The sequence below is a fragment of the Elephas maximus genome, chromosome 8 (genome assembly GCF_024166365.1).
Source record: "Elephas maximus indicus isolate mEleMax1 chromosome 8, mEleMax1 primary haplotype, whole genome shotgun sequence".
Taxonomy (NCBI): domain Eukaryota; kingdom Metazoa; phylum Chordata; class Mammalia; order Proboscidea; family Elephantidae; genus Elephas; species Elephas maximus.
Window position 1 is genome coordinate 14,677,527 of NC_064826.1, and position 24,731 is coordinate 14,702,257.

Genomic DNA, 24,731 nt, shown 5'->3' on the forward strand with positions numbered 1-24,731 from the left:
GTTAACCAACATGTGAAAAAGAGTCTATACCTTTCCTAACGTAAACAAAGATGCCAAGTAAAACAACTTGTGGATTTTCCTATCAAAACTGCCGATAAAAACATTTGTTGGTGTCAAGACTGCTGTAAAACTGGCCTTCTCATACAATGATGGTGGGTGTGAAACTTTCTGGAAAGCAATTGGCAACATTCTTTAGAAGCTCTAAAAATCAGGCATATTTTCTGACCTAGCAATCCCACTTTTAACAATCAGAAATGCAATTAGTGATTTGTATTCAGGAATGTTCCTCATCCTATTATTTACTTTGAAAAAAATAGGAAGCAACTTGAATGTCCAAAGCTAGAAGAAAGTTACAAAACATGAAGAATATTACGCAGCCTTTAAAATAAAAAAATAAGCAGGTATAAAATGACACCGTGTAGCAGGCTGGCATCTGTATAAAGATGCATAGAAGAAAGAGATTAAGGAGGAATTCTAAAATGTTCACGGAGGCTGTGGTGCCTTTGGGTCATTGCATTTATGGGCAATTGTTATTTTCTTCCCTTTTTACATTAAACAATTGTCAGAATCATTAGGTGCTACATTTACAGAAAAAAAAGTGGTATTTATCAAACAAACACACACAAGCAACCTTCAGAGTTAGATAAAGCAGGGGCTAAGCTGGACAGAAGACTGAGAAAGGAGAATATGTACGAAGTGGAAAGGTGTATTTCGCACGACCTGGATCTTAGAGCCGGGACTTTCGGGCTGGCGGTCTAGGGAGACGACACTGAAAAGCGCACTTTCGCTGTCTCAACGGAAGACGGAAAAAGGAATCACGTATACATGTGTATTTTTTCTTTCCCAAAGACGTCTTTGATTTTACAGGTCAAGAAAAGTAATGAAAGTTATTAGGGAAACTAAGCTGGCATTAAAAAAAAAAAAAATCTTTTAGACTACCCACCCAGAGAACCGACATGCCCACCATGAATTCTGACCCAGGCACGAGAAACAACTTAGTCCAGTAAGAACATGGCTTTTCTAGCTAAAAATCTCTTAGACCCTAGGACATTCTTTCTGAGTCAGTCACAGTTCTTTCTAACAATCTTAAGCCTCAGTGTGTATTTTAGGGTTTCATAATGCTTTCCTCACTACCGTTGTCATAATCTAGCTCTGCTACTCGGTGGTCTTTCTCTGGCTGCTATTTCTGATGGACGATCCAGTCCGCCAGCCACAGACATTTCTTGTGCGACGCTGTCTGTGCAAGACCCCGCTGTGCCCAGAGTTCTGCGCATTTCCACCCAGCTAAACTGGCAGTCGCTGTGAGTCGGAATCGACTCGACAGCAATGGATCTGGTGGCTTTAAACCAGCAGTCCCGTCCCCAGCTCTGAACCCGAGATGCACAGGGTGATGCTGGAGAGGGTGGAGGAAGGAGATAGAGAGCTAACGGGTAGACAGATTATCATATCCAGAAGGGAGGGAGGGAAGGCCACAGGAACTGCAGGGCATAATCTCCCCGATTGTCATTGCTAGACTGTGGACTAACTGAGAAGAAACAAACTCTTCCCTTAAAGACAGTGGGCATCGGGGAAGCTGTGCTGCTGGCAGGGCAGATACTTACAGAAAGAAGCAGGCGGCGAGGACCCTGGTTGCTCACATAGGACGAGCAGGATCAGGCTCCTGGGTCTTCTTCCTCACTGGCTTTTTGATGTCAGGCTCCAGGCCTAGGGACAGGCAAGCCCTGAGGCCCAGTGTGCCTAAGTAAACAACTGTGAACTTTGCACATTTGTGCTGATGTCACTCTCAGCTGATTTCACTTTCATTTCTAAACTTGCCGTTGGCCCAGGGCTTCACAGAAAGTAAACAACTTTTGTCTTTCCCCTGAACACACACTTCACCCCTGCTGAAGCCAACAAACTGAGTGATTTAAAGATCAGGTAAGTATTTTGATTATATCAGATCATGATTTTAGGCATAAAACGAGCCAAAGAATGCTCAGAGAGCCCGGTGATATAGACTTCAAGATAAACACCGCCTAGAATCTCATTTGGAAGGGACTTCAAAAGTCATCTGGCCCACCCTCCTGCCAGGATAGCCCTCCTGGACCAGGCCACCTCCTGCTCATTCCTTGGGAAGAACTATGCCATCTGTCCCCTCCTCGTCAGAAATCAGCCTTGTGTGATGACTGGGCTTCTCTGGAAACAAAAGCTTGTCTTCTGTGTGTTCTCACAAGGGGGTTTGAGCCTGGGCTTTGGCTGCTGGAACATCTTTTATATTTCAAAATAAGAGCAGAAAGCAGCTTTTATTTTTGCAAGCTGGATTCAGAAGAGGACGTGGAATGAGGGATATCATTGCTGATGTCAGATGGATCTTAGCTGAAAGCAGAGAATACCAGAAAGATGTTAAAAAACAAAAAACAAAACCTGTTGCTGTTGAGTCAGTTCTGACTCATAGCTACCCTACAAGAAAGAGTAGACCTGTCCCATATGGTTTCCAACGAGTGGCTGGTGGATTCGAACTGCCAACTTTTTGGATAGCAGCCAAGTTCTTAACCACTGCTGTGTTTTATTCACTACGCAAAGGCATTTGACTGTGTGGATCATAAAAAATTATGGATAACATTATGAAGAACGGGCACTCCAGAGCACTTAGTTGTGCTCATGAGTAAACTGTATGTAAACCAAGAGGCAGTGGTTCGAGTAGAGCAATGGGATGCTGCATAGTTTAAAACCTTTTCACGATCAGTGAAACATATATGTCCCACCTAATCTCCTGCCTCTGGGGTTTATTGAGAAACTGCTTTCCCACTGACAGTATGTGCAGCTGTCAGGAAAGGACCTATATAACTGTTTGAAACAGAAAAAAATGGGAGTTTGCCACAAATTACTGTTTTTACAGGGTATTGTATGAGGTGTTGCATCCTGTAGAGGCATATGTGTCCCAACAAATCTGCACCAGAGTCCACAGTGACATTTGTGTCCCAGAGTCCAATGAGACATATGCATCCCACCAATCTTCTCCCCCTCCCCCACTGGATCCAGAGGAACACCTTATCTACTCCAAAGTCCAGAGGGACATATGTGTCCCACCAATCTTATACCCAGTCCAGAGGGACACACTCAATAATTCAGCATGCATTCCGTTAATGAAAAAAAATTTTATCAACTAAAAAATTTAAAGCAAAAAGTAATTTGGTCATGAAAGTGTTTTAAAATCAGGAAAAGTATGTGTCAGGGTTGTATATTTTCACCATACTTATTCAGTGTGTATGCTGAGCAAATAATCTGAGAAGCTGGGCTATATGAAGAAGAACCTGGCATCAGGCTTGGAGGAAGACTCATTAACAACCTGTGATATGCGGATGACACAATGTTGCTTGCTGAAAGTGAAGAGGACTTGATGAAGATCAAACACTACAGCCTTCAGTATGAATTACACCTCAACATAAAGAAAACAAAAATCCTCACAACTGGACCAATAAGCAACATCGTGATAAACAGAAAAAACACTGAAGTTATCCAAGATTTCATTTTACTTGGATCCACAATCAACACCCATGGAAGCGGCAGTCAAGAAATCAGACGATGCATCGCATTGGGCAAAGCTGCTGCAAAGCACCTGTTTAAGTGTTGAAAACCTTGAGGGCTAAGGTGCCTGTGAACCAAGCCATGGTATTTTCAGTTACCTCATATGCATGATGTTGACGGAGAACGTTGAATATACCATGAACTCCCAGAAGAATGAACAAATCTATCACGGAAGAAGTACAGCCAGAATGCTCCTCAGAAGCAAGGATAGCAAGACTTCATCTCACATACTTTGGACGTGTTATTAGAAGGGGCCAATCTGTAGAGAAGGACATCATGCTTGGTAGAGGATCAGCGAAAAACAGAAAGACCCTCAACGACATGGTTGACACAGCGGCTGCAACAATAGGCTCAAATGGCAATGATTGTGAGGATGGCTCAGGACTGGGCAGCGTTTGGTTCTGCTGTACTTAGGGTCACTATGACTTGGAACTGACTCAGTGGCACCTAAAACATTTCCGCAATCACAGAGGCTCTTAGCCAGAGGTTAAAATTGCTTCTTTTGCTCGCAAAACAAAACTGCAGATCTCATTGGGATTAAGCCTGGTGAAGACAGTAGAAACCTGCCTCGTCCTGTTGCTGACTCCCTTGGGGTTTTGCTTCCTCTCTCAGTGTCCCCCAGTGAAGGAGAAGTTCTAGGAATTACCACATTGTTTTCTCCCCTGAGGGCCTTTTAAGCTCAGCCTGGAAGGAGGGGATGTGATAGAGTAGAAAGAAGAAGCAGAGGCTTGGGGATGCATATACCAGCAAATTATGTAACCTCTCTGAACATGTTTCTCATTGGTAAAATAGGAACGTACCTACTTTACATGGCTGTTGTGGAGTTGAAGATGTGTATTCACGTGCTCAGAACGCACAGGGCACGAGGGTATTAAAATTTATTAAAAGCAGAATTTCTATGTAGCTAGCCTTCGTATTAATGTTTTCAAGACAGTAGGCAACTTTTTGGTGCTAATATAAACTAGTTACTCTGAAAACTGAATATTGGGGAGTGAAGTAATACAGAAGAGATAGAAATACATATTTTAAAAAGTTTATTTAAAGTTATAATGCACATAGTTTAAAGAGTCAAATACAGTGAATCCTGTGAGAGCTGGAACTTGACGGGATTGCCTTGTTCTTCTGCTCTCACAAGTTTTCCACCTTTGACAGGGTGCAGTCTGATCGCTTTTCTATTGCTTGTTTTAGTGGAAAATACGTGTTTTCCTTCTCTGACAGATTTCTGCCTCACACAGGTTCTGGCTTTTGCAGGTTTCCCTTTTGTTACATAAACCAGCAGCCCCCACCGCTTCTCCCTTTCTTCTCCAGAGGCAAACACTTCTACTTGCTTTATCTGATTCTTTAAGTATTTACCTCAGTTCTCTAAATAATATGCTTGGTATTTCTTCATTTTTCAGTTTTAGGCCATCTGTTGACTCCAAACTATATAAGGCAAAGATTTAATTTTATTCTTGACCCCATGTTCCACAAGTACCTGTCCAATCTTCCTCCTTCCTTCCCAATGTTGTAATTTTGTTTAAGTCAATATTCAGTGCTTACAATATTCTAACTATGGAAATACCATCCACCACAGCTGAGCTATGTAGAAAATTATTACTTTTCCTTTCCTGCACAGCTTTTTGTTTTTCTGGAGATAATAAATGGCTTTTTCTTTTTTACCCAATAATTTTTAATTGTATGCCAGACCTTTTGACTGATGTATTATAAAGGCTCTGGATTATGTTATCTTCCTCTAAAGAATGTTCAGGCTTTGTCTGGAAGAATTTAAGATACTGACAGAACACCCTGACCCTGTTGAGGTTTGGTTTTAATCTTTCTTAGGATCTTCTAGTCCAGTTTTGCTCTTGGTCCTGGGACGTAGCCCTTGCTAATATGCATGGCCTTTACTCCCAAGGCATGGCTTTCCTGGAAGGGGTCTTGATGGAAGGTCTGGGATTTTTACCAAGGTTTCTCTACTCTCTGGTTTAGTTGGAACTTTGGTGTCACCTTTACATGAACAGATTAGGACATGGCTAATGATCTTAGGGTCATTTTTGGCTCTTTTGGTGGCTCCTTTCTTCTTAGTACCCTCCCCTCCAAATGTCAGCTAGCTTAGGAGAGTCATGTTATGTTCCCTCTTTCCTCTGTCCAGTAAGATTGCTGGGCTCCACTGCTCTGAACCATGCTTTAAAAAATGCCCCAGGGGGAAAGCTGGAATGAGAGGAGAGTTTGCCCCAGATGCTTCCCTTCTCCCAGGAATCACAACCCTGTGCTGTCCACCATCCATTGCTTAAAAGCAATTGTTTTATATAGTGTGTCCAATTTTATAGTTACTTACAGAGGGAGGGTTAGTCCATTACCAGATATTCTTTAATGGATGGAGTTGGAAATCCTCATGCATTTTTTAAAATAATGTTTTTTCTGGTAATAAAATTAATTGGCTCTTTCTGAAGAAAACACAGAAAAGGAAATGAAAACTATCGATAATCCCACGGTCAAGAGAGAGGTAATTGTGAAGCCCGAAGAATCTATAACTTTTATTTCAACCAACTTTTGGAACACATTCCACTAACGTAAACCAGGACAGCCTTGGATAGTTCAGGAGGCAAGTTTTCACTGGATCAGAGGAAACAGGTACAGGCTTTGGATATTTAGAGAAGACAGGAGAATGTTTAGATAGTTGGGGAAACCCGCCTAGGTTGGGTTTGAGGATTCTGAGAGGAGTATAAATATGTCCTAGAGTCTTTAAAGTTTGCTGAAATCCATCAAACTATGACAGTTTTCTAGGAAAGAAATTTAGTCCAGCAGTGAGAGTGTGGTGCACTGAGCAGCATAAACTGCCAGTTAATTATAAACTGAACCCTGGCCACTAGTTCTAGAACAGATTTCATAATAGGATTGGAACCTAGTGAGGAAGTTAAATTATGACCCTAGCATCAGGATATTCTTCTAAAATGCTTAGGCTCTTAACTCACAGAAAAAGACCAGAATATGAATCCACAAAGGCAAATTACATCTGTACGGTGGGAGGCTTGAAGGATGGATCAGTTGCTTTTTATGGGAATTCTTCATAAGACCAGGGGAGGAAGATTGAAGGTAGGTACCAGAATTTGATCACTGAGGCTGTAAGAGTAGAGCAGATGGAAACTGAAAGCATCCATCAGTGTGAAGTGGTATCTATAGGCGCTCCCAGAGCTTTGCAGTGGCCTCAGGGACAGGTTTAGTAGTAGAATATACTGTATGAACCTTGGTGCTTTTTGGTAAGACTTACGCTGAAGGTTTACTGGAGTAGAGCACAGTGTCACGTAGAGATAGAAAAGGCTTCTTCCTCCTATAACTCGATGGATATCCTTTTACATAGCAGCTGTACTGACCACTTTTATTCTACTGGCCATTTATGACTAAGAGGTCTAAATATAGATCATAAGTGTGTTGAAGGTTTGAGGAATTTTGAGATCCGTGTGCTCTCCAAACCAGGTGACAAGGAAGGCTATCTCAGATAGGGTATGTATGGGACCTAGAGATTAGGCAGATTAGTTGCAGCAAGGCAGAAATAAAAGTGAAAAGTTTAGAGTGGTAGGTAATCAGGATTAATGGCATCTAGAAACAGACATCAGGCCATTGTTTACATTAGCAGTTCAAATAAAATACTAGGGCATTCTGGAAGCTAAAAGAGAGAATATGTCTGCAGGTGGAGCATTGAGGACATCTGACAGCATGTCCCAAGCAGGAGCTTGGGGGTGGCATTCAGGGCAGAACTCCAGTTCTGTAGTACTGAGGTTCTGGGAAAGTATGATAAAACAGAAGAGCTGTTGAAATTCCAGCAAATGGTGGGAATGTGGTCACAGGGAAGAAGGCGGGACCTTACAATCAGAACACAAAATCAATGCAGGACCTACCAACCGCAGGATTCATTTCATGCTGAGTCACTGCCATGGGGATCCTTCAGTGGAACATGACTGTGGGTGTAGCTTGTTTCAGAGGCTGGGCTTGGACAAATCTGAAAGAAGGGGTTAAGTGAGCCCAGGTATTGTGTGGTCTATAGGGGAACAGGAGTTAGAAAGATCATTGTATCTTAGTCTCTGGTCACTGTGTGTCTTGAGAGAAGTTCCTAACAGAAGTCATAAAATGTTTAGTCATATATGATATTTTTAAGCCCACCTCCATCTTTAATTCTGACAGTCTGTGACCAGGATCACTATTCAGTTGTTGTCTCTTTATGTCTGTTTCAGTGGTTAGTGTGCTTCATGGTGGATACATGCTCTTCACTGTTGTTGTTAGGTGTCGTGTAGTTGGTTCCGACTCGTAGTGACCGTATGTACAACAGAAAGAAACGCTGCCCGGTCCTGCACCATTCTCATGATCATCGTTATGCTTGAGCCCCTTGTTGCAGCCACTGTGTCAATCCATGTTATTGAGGGTTTTCCTCGTTTTCATTGACTCTCTACTTGACCAAGCATGATGTCCTTCTCCAGGGACTGATCCCTCCTGAAAGCATGTCCAAAGTATGTGATATGAATTTTGTCATCCTTGTTTCTAAGGAGCATTCTGGCTGTACTTCTTCCAAGACAGATTTGTTCATTCTTTTGGCAGTCCATGGTATATTAAATATTCTTCATCCACACAATTTTTTTTTTAATTTACACCATAATTCAAAGGTGTCAATTCTTCTTCAGTCCTCCTTATTCACTGACCAACTTTCACATGCATGTGGTGATTGAAAACACCATGGCTTGAGTCAGGTGCACCTTAGTCCTTAAAGTGACATCTTTGCTTTTTAACACTCCAAAGAGGCCTTTTGCAGCAGATATGCCCAAATGCAATGTCTTTTGGTTCTTGACTGCTGCTTCCATGGGTGTTGATTGTGGATCGAAGTAAAATGAAATCCTTGACAATTTCAATCTTTTCTCTGTTTATCATGATGTTCCTTATTGGTCCAGTTGTGAGGATTTTTATTTATGTTGAGCTGTAATCCATACTTAAGGCTGTAGTCTTTGATTTTCATCAGTAAGTGCTTCAAGTCCTCTTCGCTTTCAGCAAGCAAGGTTGTTTCATCTGCATAACACAAACTGTCATTTTTTATAAACATTCTTTTTTAAAAATACTTTAGATGAAGGTTTACAGAACAAACTAGGTTCTCATTAAACAATTAGTGCACATAATGTTTTGTGACATTGGTTGCCAACCCCACAACATGTCGACACTCTCCCCTTTTCAACCTTGGGTTCCCTATTACCAATTTTCCTGTCCCCTCCTGCCTTCTAGGCTTGCCCCTTGGCTGGTGTGCCCCATTAGTCTTGTTTTTGTTTTATAGGCCTGTCTCATCTTTGGCTGAAGGGTGAACCTCAGAACTGGCTTCATTACTGAGCTAAAAGGGTGTCCGGGGGCCATACTCTTGGGGTTTCTCCAGTCTCTGATAGGCCAGTAAGTCTGGTCTTTTTCTGTGAGTTAGGATTTTGGTCTACACTTTTTTCCAGCTCTGTCCGGGACCCTCTATTGTGATCCCTGTCAGAGCAGTCAGTGGTGGTAGCCGGGCACCATCTAGCTGTGCTGGAATCAGTCTGGTGGAAGCCGTGGTAGTAGTGGTCCGTTAGTCCTTTGGACTAATCTTTCCCTTGTGTCTTTGGTTTTCTTCATTCTCCCTTGCTCCAGATGGGGTGAGACCCCTGGAGTATCTTTAATGGCTGCTCACAAGCTTTTAAGACCCTAGACACTACTCACCAAAGTAGAATGTAGACTATTTTCTTTATAAACTGTTATGCCAATTGAGCTAGATGTTCCCTGAAACCATGGTCCCCACAGCCCTTAGCCCAGTAATTCGGTCCCTCCGGGACTCTGGATGTGTCTATGGAGCTTCCATGACCTTGCCTTTACAAGTTGTGGTGGCTTCCCCAGTATCATGTACTGTCTTACCCTTCACCAAAGTTACCACTTATCTACTGTCTATTTAGTGTTTTTCTGTCCCCATCCAACATAGGTTGTTATTGAGTCTTCCTCCAATCCTGATGTCCCATTCTTCTTCGTATAGTCCAGTTTCTCAAATTATTTGCTCAGCATAGATTGAATAAGTATGGTGAAAGGATATGACTGTGATGCACGCCTTTTCTGACTTTAAAGCGTGTAGTATTCCCTTCTTCTGTTCGAATGACTGCCTCTCAGTCTATGTACAGGTTCCTCATGAGCACAATTAAGTGCTCTGGAATTCCCATTCTTCGCAATGTTATCCATAATTTGTTATGATCCACACAGTCGAATGTGTTTGCATAGTCAATAAAACAAAGGTAAACATCTTTCTGGTATTTTCTGCTTTTGGCCAGGATTGATCTGACATCAGAAATGATATCCCTTGTTCCACATCTTCTTCTGAATCTGGCTTCAATGTCTGGCACTTCCCTGTGTACTGCTGCAACCACGTTTGAATGATCTTGTGCAATATTTTACTTGGGTGTGATCTTCATTGGCCCATTCTCTTCCCTCACACGATGTATTCACAGCTGCCATCCCTGGCCTTCTGGTCGTTTGTGAAGTGCTTAGTGTCCGAGGAATCACAGATCATGCAATTTCTCAGTCATCATACGCTTCTGAAAAACCTTTCTATTCTCAGAGTAAAGATTCATCCGACTTTGGCTCATTATCCCAAAAGCTTGCGCCGTGAGAACTATCAATTGCTTTGGAATAGTGCCTTTTTTTTTTTTTTTTGGTCATCAGTTGGAAAATGTATGTGTACTACTATAAGTAATATATACTCCTTCACTCAGAATATTTTCTTTGTTAACTATGGTTATCATTCATTTTATTCTTTGTCCATTTTTATCCTTTCTAAAGAGTTCCCAGGAAGAACAAAGAAAGGTCCATTCATTCCTTCATTCTGTTTCAGCAGTCTTCCGGGCATAGGAATGAAATGATGAAAAGATACCAACACAGTCCACATGTTGTTTTCAGTCTAGAAGGGAGGCAAACTTTCAACCAATTATATAATACATGTGATAATTAAAAACTAATTTAATGGATGTTGGCACAAGTACTGATGAAGAATAAGGAAAAAAAATCCTATGTTTGCTGGAATAGGACTGTAGGGAAGGTTTTACAAAGAAGGTAGCACTTGCGCTGAATCTTGAAGGATAAGTAGGGGCTTGCTGGGTATACCACTCAGTGGAGAGGACTTCATGCAGAGAGAATGGTCCTCCATGAAAGTGAGCGGCATGTTCAGAAAACTACAAGTACTGTAGCATGAAGTACAGCTTGAGGAAGTGGCCCACAGATCCTCCTACTCTAGGTTAAACCATCTTCTAAGGGGTTTATATCAAATGATAAGATACAAGGATGGTACTCGTGGGTGAAGACCAAGGTAAAATTTTTTCAAGTAATATCTCTGCCCTCCTCAGTCCTCCAAGAAACTGGTTTATCACTTTATCATTCAAAAAGATAACCAACTCCAGAGTTTACAATCTCAAACTCTCAGAAAACTGAAAGTTCATATTTCAACGAATCAAAAATCAAGATTTCTCCAGAGCTTAGGCTTTTGTCTGATCTATTAGAATAAGGGCAAATTGAATTTTGAGGACTCTTACTCCACCATGATTTTTGTTTGACTCTACCATGATGCCAATCAATAAATGCTATGGTCCAGAGCATAATCTACCACTTTACCAAGCCTGATATATGTAATCCATACTTCAAAGGTCCAGAGGGGGTGTACCTTTTTGAGGATGAGACGTCTAAGCCAAAAAGTTGGGAAGCCCTCTGAGAGACCAGGATACTTTCCCCCAAGGCACAATCTAATGAACACCCAGAAAACCCCAAATTCAACCGGAAGATAGTGGTTTCCCACCAGATTGTTAAAGACTGTTGAGGAAATTTGTGGTCAAGATTCTTTCAGACATAATAGTTATAGTAGTCCCCCCTTATCTGCAGGGATATGTTCCAAGACCCCTCATGGGTGCCTAAAATCACAGATAGTACCGAACCCTATATACATACATACCTACCTATGATAAAGTTCAATTTATAAATCAGGGATAGTAAGAGATTAATGACAATAGCTAATAATAAAATAGAACAATTATAACAAATATGTGAATGATGGAGCTTGACGGCATGAGACTTCATCATGTTATGTAGTCATTTAACGTATTAGAACTGCAACTGACCACAGGTAACTGAAACCGCGGAAAGCAAAACTGCTGGTAATGGGGGACTAATGTATTTTTTTTACATGTCACAATGTGCTCTCCTTGAATCGTCTTTGGCTACTGGAAATATTATGGAGAGTAAATGACCCAGCCTCAGATCTTCCTAGTTCCATCCTGCCTTCCGTGCCTGAAGTAGGTTTGCTGGCCTGTAACTCTTACGTACCTCACCTACCTCCCCTTCATTCTGATTAGCCTCAGCTTGTAATGAACACCACAGTTGACCTATGACGCCAGGCTGGTTGACTCTATCTCCTCACTTACCACATCCACCTTGACTATTTGGTAAACACACCTGTTCCTCGACAGTGTCCTTCCGGAATCCCTAGCACTGCTCACTGCCTGAGCAGCGATAGGCTGTGAGGTGCTGACTTTGCTCCAGAGTCTCCATGTGAATGAACGGCTATGGGTGCACATTAATTAGCTCTCATCTTTTCACCTTGGGAGATTTTGGAAAATAAAAGGATTATTTTAAATTATAATCTATGCATGTCAGTGACTTTTTGTGCAACACTTTTGCTCTGTGCAATTAACACCTTTTCCTCTAATTGTCAGAGATGCACAAGTTAGCACTTTACTATGCACTACCTTATTCTATAATTATTTTAATCATGTATGTTTTATATGTACAACTAGACTGTAACCTTCTAATGGGGAGAAATGTCTTTTGTATCCCCAGTGGTTTATAGCATAGTAACAGAAATTCAGTAAATGACATTGGTCGACTGATCCATTAAACTTCCTAGGAGTGGGGTTCGAGTCAGTTATAGTATATGTCATTCTTACCTTGGGTTCTTAGTTTTTTTGTGTGCTGTAGGCATAACTCTGTTAGAGTTTGGAGTTTTTTTTTTTTTTTTTTTTTTAGGCATAACTCATTTTGGAAGAAATCAAAAGCTCAGAGATTTTTTTTTTCCATGTTGACAAAAATAAAATATCTAAGTGATTTTAAATTTTCTGTATTTTCCCTGGGTTACTCTGTAAATCTCTGAAAGATGTTCCCATTAAAGAAGATGTGACATCTAGAATTTGTAGTTTAGTATATGCACATGCATGTATAGGGGAAGGGCAGGGACGGGAAAAGGGGAGGGCTCTCGTGTTCCCTTTTTTCTTTAACTGTGTGAGCAAACATCATCTTTCAGCCATGGTTTTCAGAGCAGCACAAATCTGGATTAATTGCTCCTTCGGAACTTCACTTGGCAAGTGGGTTGTCCATCATTCTTATTTGGTTGCTTTTCCTTGTTTTCAGTTAGATGGCGGGCTACATGGACTGAGCTTTGTGGGCTGGATTCTTTAGCTTGAAGACTCTTATCTTTTGTGATATTTGCATCCATCTCACCACTTGAGGAGGTGGTCTCCCATTTAGTGCTGAAAGGCTTCTTGGCTTCAGTCTTTATGGCCCAGACTCCAGGATATTTTTTCCTGTTCTTGGGGTCTTTGAGAGGTGATAGAATTTCAAGTGACTTCTGGGACATAGATTGGAACCATTCTGAAGAGTTTGTCACAAGATCCCTTTGAGCTAGAAAAATGGGGTTTCTGGATGGTGCCCATGATGAGATGTCCCTCTTTACATTTATGCAAGTAGCTGGCTTCAGTCTAGGAAAGAAAGAAATACATGTGTTTTTGTCCAACATGTACTCTACTTTGTCATCCAAGATATTTGTCACAATAAAAACCATATTTTTTTTCCTTTGGTGAGTTCATTCTCCCTTGACTATTTTTATGGTGGTAAAAATACATATAACAAAACATTTGCCAATTCAACAAATTATCAGATTCCACAAAGTTTGGAATCTATGTATCTCCCTATTTCATATAAGTGGGATCATACAATATTTACCCTTTTGTGATTGACTTATTTCACTCAGTGTGATGTGAAGTGTAGAAACCTTACTTCCCTTTTTGTTCTTTTTCCCTCTCCCATTTATAATATGATCGTATTAAATATTTCCTTTACATACATCTAGAAACACATCACAAATTTAAGAAACTCTTATTCCTAAATGATCTAACAGATAACAGTTTGTTCTAAATAATAACAGCAACAAGGTAGCTGGTGATAATAGCTATGGATAAGTGACATGAATTATAGCAATGCTACAAGGGATGACAGGAGGAAAGAAGAGGGAATAGTCTGCTATAAGGTACCTTCACTAGCTGTGAAGAAGTATAGTGGACTTAGATGAATTGTAAATGTATACTGAATTGTAAGTGTATATTTTAGGACAACCATTAAAAAACATTAAATTAAAAAAGCAGTATAATTGATATCCCAAGAGAAGAAAGAAGATGCGGTTATATAAAACGTTCACTTACAAGCAGAAAAGGAAAAAAAAAAAGTAGAAAACAAACAGACAAAGAACAAGGGCAATGAATAGAAAATAGTTACAGATATGGTAACCATTAAACCAAATACACCCATTCCTCGCCTATAGACATGGATAGGTTTCAAAGACAGGTCATTACGTAAAAATGGACATTATGTGAAAATGGAGGATGACCACATCAGATCACAAAATGGAGGACGACTACATCATCACATAACTGCCAAATTACATCATTACACAGCTGCCAATGACATCATTGCGTAATGGCCAAACCACTGAGAATCATGGATTAACCAAGTAGGCAAGTAACCACAACCACCACAGGCAGCGTTACTCTCGCCTCACATCTTGCATTCGTTACTGCCAGACATACATTGTTAATGTGCAAAATAAGTCAGACAGTAGATTTTTTACTATTGTCGTAAACGGGAATGTCGGATAAGGAGATAGTCAATAAGTGAGGAGTAGGTGTATATCAATAATTACTTTAAATGTGAATGGTATAAATACACTAACTCAAAGTAGATACTGTCAGAGTGGATAAAAACACAAGACCCAGCTATACGTTGTCTATAAGAAAACCACTTTAAATATGAAGACAAAGAGATGGAGAAAGATATGCCATGCAAACAATAACCAAAAGAAAGCTGGAGTAGCTAATTAGTTTCAGACAAAGTGGACTTCAGAGCAAGGAAAATTATCAGGGATAAACATTACATAATGATAAAGGCGCTCCTTGGAAACTCTATGGGGCAGTTCTACTCTGTCCTATAGGGTTGCTATGAGTTGGAATCGACTCGACAGCACTGGGTTTGGTTTTTTTTTTTGGTTTAACGATAAAAGGGTCAATTCTCCAAGAAGGCATAACAATCCTTAATGTGTATGCATCTAAAAACAGTGTCAAAATACGTGAGGCAGAAACTCATAGAACTGGAAGGATAAACAGATCAATCCTCCATTAGCTGGGGATACCTCTTTCAGTAATTGCAGGTTCACCAGACAGCACATTAGTAAGGATATAGATGAGATGAAACCATCAATCAACTAGATCTAATTGACATATATAGAATACTTCATCCAACAACAGCAGAATAGACCTTCTCTCAAACTCACGTGGAACGCTGACCAAGACAATATGCACACATACACACATACATATGCATATATACACACACACATATGTACAGATATACACATGCACAGACATTTATGAGCCCTGGTGGTGCACTGGCTAAGTGCTTGGCTGCTAACCAAAAAGTTGGTGGTTCGAATATATCAGCTGCTCTGTGGGAGAAAGACGTGGCAGCCTGCTTCCATAAAGATTTCAAAACTCAAGCCAAACCCACTGCCGTGGAGTCGATTCCGGCTCATAGCAACCCTGTAGGAGAGAGCAGAACTGCCCCATAGGGTTTCCAAGGCTGTAATCTTTACAGGAGCAGACTGCCATATCTTTCTCTCGTAGAGCGGCTGGTGGGTTTGAACCACCAACCTTTCAGTTAGCAGCCCTATCGGGCAGTTCTACTCTGTCTTATAGGGTTGCTATGAATTGAGAGTCGACTCGAGCGAGGGCAGTGGGTTTGGTTTCTTTTTTATATCCACTTGCTGACATGATGTTGATTGGTATTGGTAATTCACTTAGATCCTATTAATTTTGGGTTAAGAAAAGAGCAGATAAGTACCACTCCTATAATTACATTCAAACGTTTTATCTGTTAGCATAATAACTCTGCCAGCTGCTGTAGCACATTAACTAGTCTCTCCTGGTCAGAGAAGGACTGATGTCCAAGGTGGTTTAACAAAAGTGTGATGATCTTGTTCTTTGCTTATTCTCACACTGCCCTGTCATCACTTACTCCAGGTAATGGTACATAAGAATGTTGAACCAGTCAACAAAGGATATGTAAAAGAGGGAGAAGGCAGCTAAAAAGAAATACATTGTTATGATTAAAAAAACCCAAAATACCAATTTGATAATGTTTAAATGAGCAGTGAGGTTATCTGACGAATGCGGTATAGATGGCACCATTTTCAAGAGCCCGCTTTCTAGGATAATGAATTCATATTAAGTACCCAAGAATGACAAAACTGTGTTGACTTACTGATGCTGGAACTGGAAGTTGGCTCTTGGGTTGAATATCTGTTTTATCTGGGTGGTTGGCAGGTGTTTAGAGCTTTCCACGACAGGGAGTAGGAAATGCCACATTTCTTGAGTTTGAGCTATTCTTTTATCCCTGTAGATTCTCTTTTCATCATCTGTCCAGTTTACATCCGTCTTCTTGCTTTGGAAAGATGTGCATCCTTTCATTTTGCTTTTTAAGTTGTGATGCAGATCTGAGGAACAACCACAAAAACTTGTATAGTTGTATGGATGGTAGTCACTCACAAATTATCTACTGAGCATTATTATGTGCCAAGGATTTTATCGAAAAATTCTTGGCCATCTGAAACTTACATTTTAATGACAGGAGACAAAATGCATAATTAAAATGTATAGTATGTCAGTCAATGACGAAACTTGCAGAGAAAATAAAGCTGCTGCCAGCCTTCAGAGCTCTCTGACTCCCAGACTCCCTGCCTTGCAGCTGAGGGATACGCCTAGACATGTAAGCCACCCTCCCTAACCTTCCCTTCTCCCGCAGGAGTTTCCTTGCCCTTGTCCTTTTCTGGTAGCTTCCTGCGCCACCTGCCTATGGAAGGTCTCCTGCTGCTAGAGACTGCCCCCACGTGCCAACTGTCAACGTTGGCCCCGATAAATAGCTTGTTGTGCAACAATGCCATCTCATGGTTGTATCTTTTGCCCTCATCAGCCTCGAGCTCTCTTGAGCTCACTATTGTATACAGTCTATCATTTTTGTTGATCTTTTCAATGAACCAGCTTTTGGTTTTGTTAATTTTTAAATTTTTTGCCTTTTTCTTTCTTTCTTTTATTATTTCTTTCCTTCTTCTTACTTGGGTTTACTTTGCTCTTCTTTGCCTACCTTCTTGAAGTGGAACCTTCAGGCCTTTTTTCTTTTCTAATGCAAACATTTACGGCTATAAATTTACCACTTAACACTGCTTTAGTTGTGTCCCACAAATTCTGATTTTTCATTTTGAAATATTTTCTAACTCACTTGGTGGTTTCTGCCTTTTTTTTTTTTTTTTTAACCCATGGATTATTTAGAAGTATGTGTTTAATTTACAAGTATTTAAAGTTTACTAGATATTTTATTGTTACTGATCTTTAATTCTGTTGTGGTTAGAGATCATATTTTTTATAATGTCTATTCTTTTAAATTCATTGAGATTTGTTTTATGGCCCAGAATATGATCTATACTTGATAAAAATGTGCATTCAGAATTCACTGAATGCAGTGTTCTGTTAGCAATTAGGTGATTGACAGTGTTGTTCAGATTTTCTAGTTGTTCTCTGTATTATTAAGAAAAGGGTGTTGAAATCTCCTACTGTATTTGTGCAATTGTCTATCCCTTTAATTCTATAAATTTGTGCTTCGTATACTTTGATGCTAAGTGCAACTCATCTGTCAGTTTGTCATGTTATGGTGGCTTGCATGTTGCTATGATGTTGGAAGCTTGCCATCTATATTTCAAATACCAATAGGGTCACCCATGACAACAGGTTTAGAAAAGGCCTGGTGATCTACTTCTAAAAATTATCCAATAAAAACCTCATGAATAACAACAGAACATTGTTTGATATAGTGTCGGGAGATGAGAACCTCAGGTTGGAAGGCACTCAAAATACATTGGGGAAGAATTGCCTCCTCAAAATAAAGTAGACCTTAATCACGCCGATGGAGTGAAGCCTTCAGGACCTTCATTTGCAGATGTGACACAACTCAAAATGAGAAGCAATATCCATTAATAATTGGAACAGAGAATGTACAAGGTATGAGTCAAGGAAAATTGGAACTTGTCAAAATGAAAATGAAAACCTAAAGATTAATATCCTAGGCATTAGTGAGCTGAAATGGACTGGTATTAGCCATTTTGAATCTGACAATTATATGCTACACTGGGAATGACAAATTGAAGAAGAATGGTGTTGCACTCATTGCTGAAAAGAACATTTCAAGATCTATCCTGAAGTACAATGCTGTCAGTGACAGGTTCATATCCATACACCTACAAAGAAGACCAGTTAATAAGACTATTATTCAAATTTACGAAACAACTACGAATGTCAAAGATGGAGAAATCGAAGATTTTTATGAACTTCTGCAATCTGAAATTGATCAAATGTGCAATCAAGATGCATTGATAATTACTGGTGATTGGATTGTGAAAGTTGTACACAAAGAAGGATCAGTAGTTGGAAAATATAGCATTGGTAATAGGAATGATGCTAGAAATCACCTCCTAGAATTCTGTGAGACCAATGACTTATTCATCGGAAATACCTGTTTTTTTCAACAACACAAATGATGACTATCCATGTGAACTTCACCAGATGAATTACATGGGAATCAAACTGGCTACATCTGTGGAAACAGATGATGGAGAAGTTCAATATTATCAGTCAAGACAATGCCAGGCTTCTACTGTGGGATTGATGATCAATTGCTTATAGGCAAGTTCAAGCTGAAGCCGAAGAAAATCAGAGCAAGTCCACAAGACTAAAAGTATGGCTTTGAATACATTCTGCCTAAATTTAAAAACCATCTCAAGAATAGATTTGATTCAGTGAACACTAATGACCGAAGACCAGAAGTGTAGTGGGATGACATCGAGGACATCATACCTGAAGAAAGTAAAAAATCATTAAAATGACGGGGGAGAAAGAAACGACCAAAACAGATGTCAGAAAACTCTGAAACTTTTTCTTGAGCACAGAGTAGCTAAAGCAAACATAAAAAAAAGATGAAGTAAAAGAGCTGAACAGAAGATTTTGAAGGATGACTTGAGAAGACAAGGTAAAGTATTATAATGAAATGTGCAAAGCCCTGGAGTTAGAAAACCAAGAGGGAAGAACATGGTTGGCATCTGTCAAGCTGAAAGAACCTAAGAAAAAATTCAAGCCTCAAGTTGCAATATTGAAAGATTCTATGGGCAAAAATTGAGTGATGCAGGAAGCATCAAAAGAAGATGGAAGAAAAGCACAGTCACAGTATCAAAAAGAATTGGTCAACATTCAACCATTTCAGGAGGAAGCATATGATCAAGAACCACTGGTCCTGAAGGAAGAAGTTCAAGCCACACTGAAGGCACTGGAGAGAAACAAGCTTTCAGGAATTGACCGAATACTAATTGAGATATTTCAACAAATGGATGCAGCACTGGAAGCGCTCACTCATCTGTGTCCAGAAATTTGGAAGACAGCTATTTGGCCAACAGACTGGAAGATATCCTGTTTGTGCCCATTCCAAAGCAAGATGATCAAATGGAATGTGAAAATTATTGAACAATATCATTCATATTGCATGCTCATAAAATTTTGCAGAAGATAATTCAAGAATAGCTGCAGCAGTACATCGACAGGGAACTGCCAGCAGTTCAAGCCAGATTTAGAAGAAAATGTGGAACAAGGGTTATCATTGCTGATGTCACAAGGATCTTGTCAGAAAACAGAATACCAGAAAGATGTTTACCTGTTTCATTGACTACACAAACACATTCAACTGTATAGATAAGGACGAATTACGAATAACATTCTGAAGAATGGAAATTCCAGAATGCTTAACTGTACCTAGGAGGAACCTGTACATAGATCAAGAGGCAGTCGTTTGAACAGAAGGGGATAGTAAATGGTTTAAAATTGGAAAAGGGGTGCGGCAGGGTTGTATTCTTTCATCTTATTTATTCAATCTGTATGCCTAGCAAATAATATGAGAAGATGGACTACATGAAGAAGCACGTGGCATCAGGACTGAAGGAAGACTCATTAACAACCTTTGATATACAGATGACATAACCTTGCCTGCTGAAACTGAAGACGACTTGAAGCACTTACTGATGAAGATAGAAGACTACACTATAGCCTTCGGTATGGATTACACCAGAATGTGAAGACAATGCAAATCCTCACAACTAGGCCCACAAAATGACATCATGATAACCTGTGAAGAAATTAGTTGTCATGGATTTCATTCTGCTTGGATCTACAATCAACACCCATGGAAACAGAAGTAAAGAAATCAAGCAACGTATTGCATTGGGCAAATCTGCTGCAAAAGACTTCTTTAAAGTACTAAAAAGTGGAGATGTCACTTTGATGACTAAGGCATTTCTGACTCAAGATATGGTATTTTCAATTGCCTCGTCTGCATGCAAAAGCTCGACAGTGAAAAAGGAAGACCAAAGAAGAATTGACGCATTCAAATTGTGGTGTTGGTGAAGAACTTTGAATATACCACGGGCTGCCAGAATAATGAACGAATCAGTCTTGAAGGAAGAATACAACCAGAATGCTCCTTAGAAGCAAGGATAGCAAGACTTCATCTCATTTATGTCGGACGCATCGTCAGGAAGGACCAATCCCTGGAGAAAAACATCATGCTTGGTAAAGCAGAGGGTCAGAGAATAAGAAGGAGATCCTCAGTGAGGTGGGCTGACACAGCGGCTGCAGCAATGGGCTCAGACACAGCAATGTCTTTGGCTTTCCCTGGAGGTGGTGGTACAGATAAAGGGTGAGAGTAACAGGGAGATATTAGGAATAAGGCAATTTTAATAAATATTCTTCCAAGGCTGTATTAAACTAAGATAATTTTCTTCTATACTCAACCCACATAGAAATTAAACAAAATATTTTTTAAAGTCAAGAATAGAATGACAATCAATCCTCTCTGTTTATGAATGCAGTTTTAGTATGATTTGTTAAAATCCCAAGCAATAAATAATATCATATTGTTCTCTCTTGGTACCTAATGCAATTCTATTTAAAAATGAAAAGAAAACCTTCTGTTTGTATCCTTGTCTTCTCAGTCCAACTGGGTGTTAGTCTGTTTACAGGACACTTCAAGGATGTCACTTTGCAACAGGTCCCATATAAGTCAGTTCTCTTGGACTCAATTGTTTCCTGAATTGGTCTCTCATCAGTTCCCAGAACATGTCTTTGTTGGTCTTTGCTAAGACTCTGTACCAGACTTTCTGAGCTGAAAGAAATTGGGTATTCTCATTTAAATGTCAACAGTGAATTACCCACATAATGTAATGTCATGCTTTATTTGTATATTAAGCTTCGCAGTATGCAAAGTATTCTCACATACATTCTTTTGCTCAGCTCTCACCTGTCCTGTGATATAGGCAAGATGGCTATGGCTAATGTTATCTCCATCTAACACATCTGGAATCAGAGAGGTTAAGCTATTTGCTCAAACTCACATAGCTAATAAGAGGCAACGACAGGTCTAGAATTTACATCTTCTAATTCCAGTACTTTTTTTTTATTACCTTCTCTTATCACTTGATTTTTTTTTCTATAGGATATGATCAATAATATATTGTAAAAATAAGTCTTAGTTTAAATTAATGGATTCTAGATCCAAAGATGCCTCACATATTGGTCTTTTGCCTAATCTTCTAGGTTTCTGGGGCAGGAGAGTTTACAGCTTTCATCAGAACCCATTTTAACAAAAACTAAGTTTTAAGAGGAGAGCACAGCATTGAAAACGAGGAAAACCCTCAACGAGATGGACTGACACAATAGTATCTACAGTGGGCTCAAGCCTATCAATATCATGGAGATGGCACAGGACTTGTGGATCTGCTGTTGCCTTGGGTCGGAGCCGACTGGACGTCAACTAACAATGACTGTCCAGATGGTTGTTCATATCCTCATTCCTAAGGACAGGGAAACTTGCCAAGGGGGATAGACATACAAATGAAACTATAAAGTTTAACTTTAATATCCTTGGACTTTCATTTCCAGTTTTAGGCACTCATTATATCCTCATGGGACCAGTGCTCCCACTGCCACCACAGATAGTAAAACATTTGACAGTCATTCATTCTAAGGTGCTAAACCGTTATAACAGAAGTATTTATTTTAAAAAAGAAAGCCAGATAATGCAATGATAAACACACAGAAATAAATTTCCAGGTAGACATTTTAAGGCATTCATTGGGGCCAGTTTGAGAGTATAGAAATCTTCTCAGAAGCCTTCAAAATTTATCATTTGGGTACTCCATATGATAAATGGAATATAAAACCGATCTCGTTATAGACACTACATAGAATAAAAGGAGACACAGTTCACATTTGTTATCAAAAAGTTATTTTTAACTGTTGTTTTAATTCAAAATCAAAACGTTATAGATGGACGAAAAAAGTGAAGTAGTGAGAAGAAATAAAATTGTAGGTCTCCTACCTCAAATAGTTTTTTAGGAGCCAAGGAGGGACTGGTCTAGGTATTGTCCCTAAAAAGGAAAAAATACCATAAAATTTCTGAACTTAAGTTTTAAAAGTAACAAAACTTAATTTTTTACTTTCTTGATAACTACTACATTCAAATATTTAATGAGTCAAATTGTAACTCTATGTTTAACATTTTGAGGAACGGCCAGGCTGTTTTTCAAAGTGGATATAAAATTTTACATTCCCACCAGCAATATATGAAGGTCCCATTTTCTCCACATCCTTGTCAACACTTGTCATCGTCTGACGTTTTAATACCAGCCATCCTAGTGGGTGTAAAATGATATCTCATTGTGGTTTTTTATTTGCATTTCCCTAATGACTAATGGGGGAAACCCTGGTGGTATAGTGGTTAAGTGCTACAGGTGCTAACTAAAAGGTTGGCAGTTCGAATCCACCAGGCGCTCCTTGGAAACTCAATGCGGCAGTTCTACTCTGTTCTATAGGGTTGCTATGAGTCCGAATTGACTCGACGGCAGTGGGTGGGTGGGAATGACTAATGATGCTGAGCATCTTGTCATGTGCTTGTTGGTCATTTGTATATCTTCTTTGGAGAAATATCTGTTGAAATCTAATTCTAAAATTGAGTTTTTTTATTATTGAATGTAAAGAGTTCTTTATATACAAGTCCCTTATCAGATATATGATTTGCAAATGTGTTTTCTATTTGGTGGATTGTATTTTCACTTTTTTGATAGTACCATTTGTAGCACAAGCAGTTTTAATTTTGATGAAGTCCAATATATCTATTTTTTCCTTTTGTCACTTATTCTTTTGAAGTCATATCTAAGAAAACATTGAGTAACCCAAAGTCATGAAGAGTTACCCTATGCTTTCTATAATAATCCAATATATTGACCATGCTGTCTGTCAGTTTGTCATACTGTGGGGGCTTGCATGTTGCTGTGATGCTGGAAGCTATGCCACTGCTATCCAAATACCAGCAGGGTCACCCATGGTGGAGAGGTTTCAGCTGAGCTTCCAGGTTAAGAAAGACTAGAAAGAAGGACCCGGCGGTCTACTTCCAAAAAGAATTAGCCAGTGAAAACCTTATGAATAGCAATAGAACATTGTCTGATATAGTGCTGGTATAGTGCCCCTCAGGTTGAAAGGCACTCAAAATATGACTGGGGAAGAGCTGCCTCCTCAAAGTAGAGTCGACCTTAATGATGTGAATGGAATCAAGCTTTTGGGACCTTCCTTTGTTGATGTGCCACGACTCAAAATGAGAAGAAACAGCTGCAAACATCAGTTAATAATCAGAATGTCAAATGTACGAAGTATGAATCTTGGAAAATTAGAAATCGTCAAAAATGAAATGGAATGCATAAAGATCGATATCCTAGGCATTAGTGAGCTGAAATGCACTGGTATTAGCCATTTTGAATCAGACAATCATATGGCCTACCATGCTGAGAATGACAGCTTGAAGAGGAATGGCGTTGCATTCATCATTAAAAAGAACATTTCAAGATCTATCCTGAAGACCAATGCTGTTGGTGATAGGATAATATCCATATACCTACAAAGCAGACCAGTTAATATGACTATTATTCAAATTTACACACCAACCACTAGGACTAAACATGGAGAAATTGAAGATTTTTACCAACTTTTGCAGTCTGAAATTGGTCAAACATGCAATCGGGATGCATTGACAATTACTGGTGACCGGAATGCAAAAGTTGGAAACAAAGAAAGTAGTTGGAAAATATGGGCTTGGTGATAGAAGTAATGCCAGAGATCGCATGATAGAATTTTGCAAGACCAACAACTTCTTCACTGCAAATACCTTTTTTCAACAACATAAATGATAACTATATGCATAGACCTCACCAGATGGAATACACAGGAATCAAATAGGCAAACAGACAATGGAAAAGCTCAATATCATCAGCAGAACAAGGCCAGAGGCTGACTGTGAAAACAGACCATCAGTTGTTCATATGCAAGTTCAAGTTGAAGCTGAAGAAAATCAGAAGAGGTTGATGAGAGCCAAAGCACGACCCTGAATTTAGAGACCATGTCAAGAATAGATTTAACGGGTTGAACACAAATGACGGAAGACCAGATGAGTTCTGGAATGACATCAAGGACATCATACATGAAGAAAGCAAGAGGTCATTAAAAAGACAGGAAAGAAAGAAAAGACCAAAGTGGATGTCAGAAGAGACTCTGAAACCTGCTCTTGAACATGAAGTAGCTAAAACAAATGAAGAAATGATGAAGTCAAACAGCTGAACAGGAGATATCAAAGGGCGGGCTGGGAAGACAAAGTAAAGTATAATGACACGTGCAAAGACCTGGAGTTAGAAAACC

At 39.6% G+C, this 24,731-nt stretch overlaps 1 protein-coding gene across 9 annotated transcripts in view; it reads right to left on the reverse strand.

Annotated features, from left to right (window-relative positions):
* Positions 1 to 4,651: 4,651 nt before the first annotated feature.
* The window catches only part of AGBL3 (AGBL carboxypeptidase 3), a 91,221-nt gene continuing 71,141 nt past the window's right edge, over positions 4,652 to 24,731 (reverse strand). For 5 of the 9 annotated variants that reach the window (XM_049893349.1, XM_049893348.1, XM_049893351.1 and 2 more), the window contains 4 exons: positions 22,366 to 22,414; positions 20,954 to 21,150; positions 16,159 to 16,390; positions 4,652 to 13,328 (listed from right to left, as the gene is read on the reverse strand). In XM_049893349.1, the coding sequence (XP_049749306.1) occupies positions 12,905 to 13,328; positions 16,159 to 16,390; positions 20,954 to 21,150; positions 22,366 to 22,414 (902 nt within the window). In that variant the 3' untranslated portion in view covers positions 4,652 to 12,904. The remainder of the gene's footprint in view (positions 13,329 to 16,158; positions 16,391 to 20,953; positions 21,151 to 22,365; positions 22,415 to 24,731) is intronic. The other 4 variants (XM_049893342.1, XM_049893341.1, XM_049893343.1 and 1 more) reach the window with 2 other exon arrangements.